Source organism: Heliangelus exortis, chromosome 1 (genome assembly GCF_036169615.1).
Source record: "Heliangelus exortis chromosome 1, bHelExo1.hap1, whole genome shotgun sequence".
NCBI lineage: Eukaryota > Metazoa > Chordata > Aves > Apodiformes > Trochilidae > Heliangelus > Heliangelus exortis.
In genome coordinates, this window is record NC_092422.1 from 150,948,758 (window position 1) to 150,960,805 (window position 12,048).

The following is a 12,048-nucleotide window of genomic DNA, read 5'->3' on the forward strand; positions in this document are numbered from 1 at the left end:
CCTTACATCAATTAGGTTAGTATAATAGTGAGACTATTTTCTCTCCATAGCAGGACCACTCTCCTCTTCCCCATTTTGATCATATGTCACAAAACACACACACATGCACATACGAGTAACATGGCATGTAATAATAACCAGTGTTCTTCCATTCCACTCTCTTCATTTACCCCATAGAGAGCTGCAGTGGCACTTCGTGGTCATGAGAGAGGGCTTTAGCATTTATAGCACTATTAGTGTGTAGCTGCCATCAAAGCCTTCCCCAGGCTTAGGTGGTTTTGGTGCTCTCCTCACTCAGATCTGTAGTTACCCCCTGCACATACAAATGCTTTGCTTCTCCCAGAATGTCCCAATGCTAAAATGCCTTATGAAAACAGTGTATGCACTAACCCCATTTAGAAGATGGGGGCAACTGAGGCACAGAGAAGTTGAGTGACTTGCCCAGACTTTCAGCAAGTTAAAGATAGAATCAAGTTCTTGTTCCCCAGACCTATTTCTCAACTAGAGATTTTCTATCCAGTCTGTAGTCTACTAGTAGAAAGAAGAGGTGTTTTCTAACTGAAAGATGCAGCAGAGAAACTTGAAATTGGAATCAAAATAGGATAATATGATTCTTCCCTTTCTGGCCATCCTCATCTTCATGGAAAGGACAACTTTATTGCACTTGAAGTAGATCTGGAAGAGCCTAATATTACATCTGACAACAACTACTTCTTTATTCCACTGACATCAAGGGACTGTGAAAGAGAGACTTGTGCTCAAGGTTAGAAAGAAAGATGGTCCAGAAAACAGGGCTGAATTTCTTTTGAAAAACCACGTAGAGCTATTTTTACTAACCAGCAAGAACAGCCTGAGGAGCTGTTGCAGTTCTTACTGGTCCTGTATAAGTCAAAGTCAAGTTTTGTGAGCCATGCTTATTTTTAAAAGGGTTTACAGCCAGAAACAAAATCACACTGTAACAAGAGTCATTAGAACTAAATAACCATTTCTAAATCAAGCCACTGTGCAGTGTACTCCAAACCATACACTAGAGGAGTTATCCCACTGCATTACAGAGTTTCTTTCCCAAGCCCCAGGAAAAATATGTTGAAACTGCACAAAAGGACAGGAAGAGCAGGGAAGGACAGCATTCAACTTGAGCAGAGGTGAGGGTTCTTAATCTAAATAAAAACAAGTGCTCAGCTTCATAGCAACATAGGGTATAGTGGGTTTCTTTTTTTTTTTTTCTTTTTCTTTTTTTTTTTTTTCTTTTCTTTCTTTTTCTTAATGTTGTTTTTAAATGCAGGCTGTTTTCCTGGTGAGCTAAATTACAGTGGCAAAGAGAAAAGAATTAAATATGCATTTAAAAACTTATTAAACATTCATCCTTCTCTCCTTTGCCAAACACCTGTAAGCCCTGTCAGGAACACGAGCACTTAGGGACATCCTGCTGATGCGATAGCTTCATGGCTTTAAAAACAGAGGTCCACCTCTCCTAGAAAATGGACTGATTGCCAACAGTAACTGTCAGCAGTGACTCCCCCTCTGCCAAAAAGATTTTGTCAGTATCGATGGGACAAAGCTGTAGGGGTTGTTGTCATGGATGGCAAAGTATCTGTGCAGTGCCGTGTGGTATTTCTCACTTTCTGTACTGGTATTTCAAAGTTTTGTCCCATCTATATCAGCACTTAAATTACCTTCACCAGTCACTGAGGTCGGTAATTAGTAAGCAGTCACTCTCCCAGTGTCAGCTCGGGGTCATTTCCTTAATGTAAAGAGACCCTCAGAGAGGGCTGTTTACAGTGCCTTCTTACTTTAATTTTTTTTTCAGGGTTTATTGAAGACACAGCCCCAGAAAACTTTAGGGTTAAGCCCTGATTAAAAAAAACAAAACAAAAAAACAAAACAAAAGAAACAAAAAAAACAAAAAAAAAAAGGAAAAAAGAAAAAGGAAAGAGAGCCCTCAAATTTTAAGAAATTTTTAAAATGTATATAAACAGAAGTGCTCTCCCTTTCCTTCCCATCAAAAATTAAATTATTTCAGAAAAATAACATATATACTATATATATATATAAAATAAAATACCCAGAGGCACTGGTTTGCATTAGGGCTTAATTTCCAGCTAAATTAAAAATAAAATCCAGGCATTTTGAATGCCTAAGGGGTACTAAAGCAGCACCCCAAATCATTAACTTTTGCACTTTTTATAATATATCCCAAACCGGTCAGATTTGTTTTTCAAAATTTTGTAGTAAAATAAAAGTACTCTTTGAGGAAAATCTATGCAATTAAACAGCAGATGCTTAACCCCTGAAAAATAGAGGCTTATAACAGAAGTGCTGATAGACCCTTAACCACAGCATTATTAGCAGCAGGTGCTGCTAGAGTTATTAGTTTTCTAAATAGTTTAAATGTAAACAGTATTCTTAAGATCTAAGTGTAGCATTATGGTTGGGATTTGCTCTTTAATTCTTTTTACTAGAAAGATACAGCTCATTTAAAATAGCTGGTAGATACAGAAAGCATAAATATACAGTAAGTTTAGACACTGATTGTACTAAATGCAACAATACAAAGAAGCAAACAGGAACACAAATGGTAACACAATAAAACTGTATTACATTTGTGCTTCAAATATTACAATACATTATATACAATAGTCCAAAATAAACATCTCATGCCAAATGACACAAAAAGAAACAAAGAACCAAATGAACCAAAAACCCCAAGAGCAAGCAAAAAAGAATCCAGCCATATGTACAGTACCTTTTTAATTAACATTCAACTCTGAACTGGAGCAATTTTCACTACATACAGATGCAGTCCGCCTTTTATTTCACGCAACCATTCTGTCTCCCTATATCTATGCTATTCAGTAGGTTCCTGTGTCATTTCTTATATACACGTTGAGCAAAAAAGATAAAAGAACATAGTGCTTTGTATTCTTAATGATGTGGCATCGGATCAGCGAACCTGGGGTGCATAACCTTCTTTCATTAAACCCTCCTCATAGTCTGTCTGGCACAGAATCATGTTGTTCTTCAGGAAAAATTTGTCTCCAACGCAAAATCTGAAATTACAATAATAAAAGGGAAAAGAAAAAAAAGAAAAAAAAAAAAAAAGATAGTTGCAGGATGAATGATGTGATATGATCTTGCATGTAAGGATTGTACAGCAAGCATTCACAGTTTGGTTGTACCGACCGCATGGCTCACACCTCTGCTGCCTGTCGCAGCTCACGCAGACACACGTGCACGGGTGTGAAAGCCCAGCAGAGGAATTGCTCTGGTACCAGGATTAATCCTGTGCATTCAACAAAGTCTGGTGCATTCAAGCACTTTTGCTTCCCCAGCCAAAGATTTCATTCAAAGCCCCCCAAAGACCGTGGGGGTCTTGGATCAGGTCACTAGCACGCAGATAAAGCAGAATAAATACCCCAGGCTACTGAGCTGAGTGAAAAGTAAATGTCCTGCTTTCACACAGACCAGAAGGAAACAAGGATGATTGCATGCAGTAAGTAGCAAGTTCATCTGAGATTTGTTACACTTGTGTGCAGACCTGTAGGTGAGAATTCCTTCCTATGCTCCATGGATATTTTCCTAGGATTGATTTAAACCAGTGGTTATGACAACCTTTCCTAGCATACGCACAACTTTACACACATTGGTGTGTGCAAACCAGAGGCAACACAGGCAGGTATGCAGAGAACCCTTTTTAATTTTTTCCTGGAGTGTAGTAGGTTCAACAGTAGGAGTTAATTTTAAATTTAGTTACTCAGCTGACTGCTCTCTCTCTTGTGGTATCAGTTTATCTACCTTGTTATACTATTATGTGCATCAGAATGGTTTGATTGCTACAAAATGTTGCTGAGATTTTTCATTTGATTTTCTCTGATGAGTAGAAAAATAACCTTAATGCTCCTGGCTGGCTTGCTTCAAACTCCAAGCAGAATTTCCCAGCTAAGCAGCGTGCTTGAATATAAGAAGGCTCTTCACTGACATCCATACCTCCCAAACACCCCCTGCAACACTTCCCCCCAACAAAGCCAACCTTCTCCAAGATACTTAAGAAGCAAGTGAATAGAGACAATGCATAGACAAAGAGTTTCCCTAGTGACTGCCTTGGCAGGGTCAGCTGCCTTTGTTTATAGTGAACTCTCCAGCGATATAAAATATATTGGGAGGCACTGCTCACATTATTCCAATTAAAATGAAAGAAAGTAACCTAAATGAACCCCTTAACACTGATGTGAATAAATGAAATCAGTTTCTACCAGCTAATTATGGATCTCACTACATAAAGTATTGTTAAATGTGTAATGGATTATAATGTCCTTCTTTGTATAATTTCCAAATGGTGACATCTTGGACACAATTAGGGTCAGATATAAATGCTTGTGTTGTTTACGGTAGATTTAACAACAGAGTAGCTATGGGAATAGCTGTATATGTATTTAATTGTAACAATTTAACCTCCAAATAGTGGTGCCTGCTGTAGTTGACCCAGTAAAACTACATAAATGACACAGGATGACCTACCTGACCCCTGATAGTGGTGTCTCTTTATCAGATAGTCAATTTCTAATGATGTTCAAGCAGAAATCTTGGTGAATTGTCACAGATTAAATTGTGTATTGAAAGCAGTCCTTTAATGTTTTGTGAAGTTGGAGGTTTAAATGAGTAGCAGTTGGACTGATTTACATTTGTGAAGATTGGAATGCTAGACAAACAGTGAACCCATTTATTTTCCAACTCGGTAGCTTTGGAAATTTATCCTTATGCTAGCTAAATAGATAGAGGGAAAATAGTGTAATAAAAAAGTGGATTGAAAAGAATTAGCTCTGCTCTTAAAGGAAAATTGGTTTGTTTATTTGTGGACTCTTTTTTTTCCTTTTTTTTTTCCTTTCTTTCCCCCTTTTTTTTCTGTAGGATTACTGCCTGATGATGATGATTGAAAATAAAGATTATGGAATGATCCCAAAATCTTTAGCTTATTTATGGTCAAGACTCTTCTGCAGAATTTACAGGTTCCTGCTATTCTTCCCACCCCAATTCTGATATACTAGAGTACTACCAACAAAAAAGTATTTTGAGTAGGTGTGTTGAAATGCAGAATTCTTGAAGCAAACAAATTCTCTGGCAGTTTCTCTAGTCTCCATCCTTTGTATTTTTGTGCACTGATAACAGTACTGACAAAAATTTTGTGCATTTTACAAGATTAGGTAAATGAGTCTTCACTAGTGCTAACATGTAAATCATTTTCTCCAAAGAAGTCACATTTAAACTAACTAACTGATCAACCAACCAACTAAAAGTCCTTCTTAGTTTCTCGAAAAGGAGAATAATGTGGACTAAAGCAGGGGAACTTAGGTATTATGGCAAATAAATCCCTCCATTACAGATAGCCCAAAGATTACTGCTGAGGATGGAGGTGGAGATGTCCACCCAGGAATTCCCACCAAATCAGAGGATTATTGTGCAGCAGAGTGGCTCTGCCTGCTGGTCAGACACCAGTGGGTGACACAACCACCTCTGCTCACCCAGCAGAAGCACTAACTCTGAACTGTGAATGTTGTTCCTCTATGTATTCATTGCTGTTCCAGCCTGATACAGAACTTAATAGTCAAATCTGTTTAAAATATTTAGTAAATTAATAATAGACTGCTGGAGTGCAGTTCATGTACACATCAATACTTTCACATATGCCTTCTTGCAATATTGCTCGCATCAAAATCCTGTCTGAAGGGTTTTTGTTGCTCAGCCCTCAGAGAAGTGCCACAGTTTGAATTAAACTACACCAGCTACACGAGGGAGCCAGGATGCTTTTCTCAATAAAAAGTGTCAATGCCTTTTGCTTTTGCTATGTTAATATGTCGAGCCAGAAATGCTCTACCTATGTCTACATGGCATTTGACAGCTTTATGCATGAGTGGCTTTAAACATACACAGTTCCACAAATCATTTACCTTCCAAGTGTACAGCTGTCTTGAGGAAAGGCTGCCAGTGGCCTGTCTAGACACGCTTGGCTGTGTGATAACCTGTGGGGTGGGGGTCTGTCTGCATGGTAAGACACCCCCTGGGTTCAGCTGGGACTGTGTTTACACTCTGAGGGGTGCAAAATCCTCTGTGCCTTGGAGGAAACCTGTTCCTTGTGATACTTAGATCCAAATTCTGCGACTGCCTTTGTGTTGTGCGAGTTCAGTGAGTTCAGTGACTGAAACACACTGCCAGACTCACAGTGAGGTTTGCCTGTGCCCCTGGGTATCAAATGTGTGAATTATGCACTCATTAGGTGACAAGAGGTAAGAACTAGGTGAAAAACACTTAAAGGTGGCATGCTAACAAAAGCAGGCAATTAGGTGGCTGAAATATGACAAATTCTGTCCATCCACACTTTCAAACTTACTTGACTCTCAGAAGCAGATTTAACTTCTTCTGAAGTCCAAGAGCTAAATCTTGCAAATACTCCAGGCTAGATGTGCACAGTCTCAGATTTAAAATGTAAAGGTAAATTCAAGCCCAGCCTTCCACCCCTGGCAAGTGTTTTTTTCATTGAATTGGCATTGGCCGTAAATCAGGGCACAATTTGGGCATGCATATCAAATGCAGTCAAGGAGCATATTGAGGTGCCACTGGGTTAGGAGTTTATAATGAGGCAATACTATTACTCTTTTAGCAGGCAGATGGTAGTCTTCAGTCTTCCCTAAAAACCTCACCCAATTTATTTAATAGGCATGCAAGATGAACAGGGTAAAATATACGAGAGGCTGCATTAACATGCCAGATTGGACTTACCACCAGAAATTGATAATACTACTTTTGACACGACCGTGACATTAGTAGAATGACCATTATAATTAACCTACATCCTAGAACTCCTGTCATATTTTACAATGGCAAAAGGGAGGCCATTTATATTCCAAAATGACCTCTGTTATCACCTTGTTTGGAAGGGGAAGGTGTGCCTAGACTAATCACAAGATGTAGAAAACTTCCATCTTGAGAAACAGGTATTTCATTGTTCAGAACAGGTATTTAAGGAGATCTCACTGCTGTCTGTCATTTTTTCTGATGCGCAGGATGTGTGTCAAGGTACTGAAGAGTTCTTAAGAAAGTGAGAGAAATATTGCTGTGAACTAAGATGGCTGTGTGTGAAGTGCCTTCTCTGGTAATGCAAGGTCTTTGGTTTTGTAGAATGAAACAAAATCTGGAAGCATTTAACTGAGTTTTGTTAGGACAAAAAAACTCTCAGTCTCATGCACAACCTTTCTACTCTGCTTTGTGCAGTCAGTGATGTAACTTGTGTCTTTTTCTCCTTTTTTTTTTTTTTTTAAAAGCTCTTTTGAGTTTTACAAATTAATGTAAATCTACATGCATCTCTAAGAGAACAAAATCCACTTTTTTGCATCACAGTTCATCAGTCTACATCTATAATTTGCTAAGTGGGAAAGTGATTTGTGCCTGGATCTGTACATTTTTACAAGCATAATGTAGTATATATACACATGGAAGCCTAGGACAACTCAAAAAGAAAAACCTCAACCTGATGTGTTTTCTATCTACTATTTTTTTTAAATGCAGGTATGGAAAATAGAGTACTTTTTATTCTAAATTTAGAGACACTCAATGAAAATAAACAGTGTTCAGGTCTTCATAATTTATAAAATGACCACTCATGTAAAAACATAATATTTGAAATAAGGATGTCCCTGGTATTGCAATTCCTCACCCCTGCTAGTCAGAGAACAAAAGCAGCATTGTGTGGGCATTTTATAGTTTATACTGGGGGTAAGTGTTTACAGATACATCAGGACAGTGATTTGAATGAGGCTGTAACCATTTTCAGTTCATTTCCCATTAAAATAAAGACTGTTTCTGATAGAAGGATAGAACAGTGCATTTAGACACCTCTCAGTGTTAGCAGATGGGGGTTTTAAACCATACCCTGAACTGACTTCAGATGGTAGAGAGAAAATATCACAGAAATACAGAACAAGCTGCTAAAGCAGCTGACAGAGAGTGAAAGGAAGGACTCTGAAATTCTAGAAAGTGGGAAAGCCGAAGGCAGACTGAGATCATCACTCCAGTCAAAAGTGTCAAGCAAAGATACAGCTGAGCCCACTCGCAAGATTTTCCACTCCATTTTGCTAGTCACACACATGCAACCTGACAAAGTGTGAAAGGCAGTGTCTGTTTACAAGTTTATTTTTCCAGTGGTTTCCATTTTTTCCCCCCTGTAAATGTTCTGCAGAAATCAACTGTGTTGGGGCTACTGCCAGTGTGAGGTGAAGTGCTTCTGAGGAGTTTAATATGCTTACAGGGAAGAAAGGGGAGCACTCACACCATTAAGATGACTGTCACTAAGCTCTGCGGGTATTTAGGAGATGGAAAAACTTCAAATTAGGAGTAAGCTGGACAGAGACATGAAAGATAAGGGGATGCTAAAACCTTTAGGCTAGGAGCAGAGCTTAATATTTACAAAATCCCTACAGCTTTAAGCATCAGTTTCAAGAAAAAAAATGGGGAAAATATGTCAAAAACTGGCCGGATGGAGCAATTAGATCCTAGAGCTGAATAGCTTTATGAAAGGGAAAATATAAGACTGTATATTTTGTGCCAGGGGACTCAATAGCTCAGGAGATCTCTTTCAGTCCTGTGTCTACAGTCCTGTCTATGGTTTGTCTCCCTAGAATATAGTATGTAAAGTGTGTTGTTTTTCTTCTGACTCTGAAAATCCAGTCTTCAGGAGGCCAACTAAACAGGAGAGGCACGGTATGAGTTAGTCCAGAGTTCGACTTTATGGCCCAAGAAACAGTCTCCTTAAATCAAGGGGGTCTAACTTGAATCTGTGGCGAGACATGAGCTAGATAGTGTGTTATAGATATTTAAAACTAACACTGCAAACGCTGAAATTGCAGGTAAAATCAGAATCACTGAATCTTTCCCAGAAAGCACTAAGCAGAACTGGGCATGGCCCTCTCACCTGGGTCTGGATCAGGATCAGCTATTTAAAAGGGCAGAAATATGTTGGCCATGTAGTAGTAAACTGGAAGAACAAGTGGCCTCAAGGATCAGTGTGATGTGAGTTATTAAAATTAGTTAGCTCGGAAGGCAGAAGGAATTGGAAGGTGCAACCAGACACAAAACATCAGAAGAAATTTGGCGTTGGCAAAGGTGAAGTAATGGAAATTGAAGAAACATTTTAGTCTATGCATGAAGCTCACATACATACTGTTGGGAAAAAGCCTTAATAGTAGTAGCTGGTAACTGAAAATCTGAAATATGGAACCAAACAGAGAGCATCAGACACTCTCTGGTAGTACTCCAGTTATATTGCACTTGCATCAGTATAAAGAATGACCTAGAGGTTTTAAAATGTAATGGGGAAGAGAATGTGAAGGTGTGGAATAAGGTTAAATATATAAATCTGTTTTGTAATAATTGGTGAACATTGCTACCTCCACTGGTGATTTTTTTATATCTCTGATGTGTTTGTAAATGAAAATATTTTCTTCAAGAAATAAATTTCACATTAGGGATCCTGGCTGCAGTGAAAGTGAATATATCTTAAAAAATGCTCAAGAACAGATACAAAGGAGAAGCATGAAAGAAAATTAAACTGCTATCCTATAAAGTCCTCACTTAGAATCTGCTGTTTGGTTTTGATTAGCTTAACCAGAGGAAGAAAAAAGGATTCTGAGAAGGGCAACAGAAATTATTAATGGCATGGTGACTGACAAGATTATTCAGTTTAAAAGAAAAGGAAAAGAGGTTTCAGAGAAGATATGAAAGAACTCCAAAACTGGTGATGGGTAAGGTCCTAGCAATTCTACTTTTTTATTGTTTTACAAGCAATGAAAATCTAAGGATTTAAAGCTATTTATTATTGAGAGAACATAGTCAATGGGTAACTTTGCTGTAGGAACCATGGAAAAGCTAACATGTGTGGAGCACACATCAAATAGGTTTTACTGTTAAAAAAACTAAAACAAACCAAAAAGAGACAACAAAAATAATATTCAAAGTGCCACTAGCCCCAAAGTGTGAGGAGTAAAGGTACCCTACAGGCAGTCTGTTTTATTAGGCTTCTTGAAATCTATTGCAATATAATCAGGATAAGGGCCACTTTTGAGAATTTCTGAAATTGTCTGAAACTTTTGTTACTGCTCCCTGTTTTGACTAGGTGAATCAGACTGTATTTCAGGTAAATCAGTTATTTTTTTCCCAGCCTAAGACTCTTGTAAGACTATTTAAGTAAGCTTTTGCCCAAACTACCTGCATAGTAAGAGTCAAATAAGAGACAAGGCTGAAGGTTTATAAATGACATGTCCCAGGAAAGCTCTGTGTCAAAAGCACCTAGATGCACTTTTCCAGGGGGATCAGTGGCATAGTATTATGTATATTATGTGCAGAGTGAAACTGTATATTAGTTGAAGCTGGTAATGATAAAAGGAATAGTAAAAATTATCACAACAGCTTCGCATTTAGGGGGGGAAGAAAAAGAAAGTTCACTTCCTTAAATCCAACTGCTAGCTGTGATGAAAATCTTTTGCACTCAGGGTAACAAACATTGTCTGCTTTGCTTGACTGATGAAGATTAGCTGACTTCTTACATTAAAGAAGTTTGTCTTGTATGGGCTGAAGTGACAAGACAATAACTAAGTGCTAATTGTGCATAACCAACACTAAAGATATGCAGCCCCATTATGGCATGTAATAAATGAAGCGAACAACAGAAATATATTAGGCACTTTAATAATGATACTAGAATCGTGGATTGAAAAAAACAGAGATGTGAAGGGTTTAAGGAATGAAGCCTAGGAGCTAGCTTGTGTTTTACTTTGGTAGGTACTACTAGAGGCTCTGTCTGCCTTACTCAGAACACAGTCTCTTAGTTCTGTGGCAAGACAAAAATTGATATAGGACTTTAAATAGGATTAGAACCTATAATTACCTTGCATTATTATATAGTTTAAGCAGTGGTTATTACTTGCCTGGTATTTTAATTTCCCATGCAACATGATGAAAAAGGTCAATTTGGCTTTTTTAAAAGAGCATAATCGTACTGTGCTACACTTATTAGCAGCTGTACATTTTATGGTACTTTAGGGAGGTCTGATTTTTAAATGACTACAGTGTTACAAAATAATCCACTGTAGGACAAGGTGAGTTAGAAAAGTTTATTTACAGCTGTCTCTAACTTTGTTGTGTTAATTCCCTAGAAATGTCTACCTCGTGATTCTTCCAACCTGAAAGGAAAAAAAAAAAAAAAAAAAAAAAAAGCTATAAAACTCTAAATAGAATAATGTAATAACTGAAAAAAACCCATAATAGGTACATTAAGGAGTGGACATAATTGGTTCTCTCATTTCCTAGACCTCATAGAAGTTACCGTTAGCAGCTCTCGTGAAGTCAGAAATAGAATTCTCTGTGAAATCTCTGAAAGGATTTGGCCACCACTATGAATGCCACTGCTATAAATTCAGCTGCATTCAACTTTGGAAAAATAAGTTGTTACAATTTTAGCATTTTTGAAATTTGCACTGTAACATATGTGTAATGCTTCAGAACCAGGTATCAGGCTTGGATCCTTGGGATTTTTGTAATTTACAATTAGGTTAATTTAAAGTATGGAATTTAAAATATGTCATAAGAAGGTCAATGCTGCTACAGATAAAATGGTGGGAACAATATTTTTAAAATTTAAGTGATTACAGTTCTGGCAACAGGAAGAAATAAAATTTACTTTAAAAGTAATACATGTGATAAAAATGAAGAACTAAAGTGAAAGTAATGTAATAATGACAAATGGTACTGCTAGGCTTTTCTGCAGAAAAGGATCTCAAAGTCCTTTATAAATACTAATTAATTAAGCTTGACAGACTTTTGAAGGAGAGGAAGTAACATTATTCTTGTTTATTGATGTGGGATTAGAGACACAAAAAGTTTCCTATCCAAGGTCATGAAAGATGTTCTGTACCATCTGTATCTGGAAAAGTATCCAAGTCTTACCCTCAGTCTTGGATTTCCATGATTAGTAGATGTTTCCTCCTCACTTGAATGTATGCC

The 12,048-nt window shown here is 37.6% G+C and overlaps 1 protein-coding gene across 3 annotated transcripts in view; it reads right to left on the reverse strand.

The window, feature by feature from the left end:
- Positions 1-1,209: 1,209 nt before the first annotated feature.
- LMO3 (LIM domain only 3) overlaps positions 1,210-12,048 on the reverse strand; it is a 59,166-nt gene continuing 48,327 nt past the window's right edge. For all 3 annotated transcript variants that reach the window (XM_071733016.1, XM_071733015.1, XM_071733014.1), the window contains one exon: positions 1,210-3,050. In XM_071733016.1, coding sequence (XP_071589117.1) covers positions 2,945-3,050 — 106 coding nt within the window. In that variant the 3' untranslated portion in view covers positions 1,210-2,944. The remainder of the gene's footprint in view (positions 3,051-12,048) is intronic.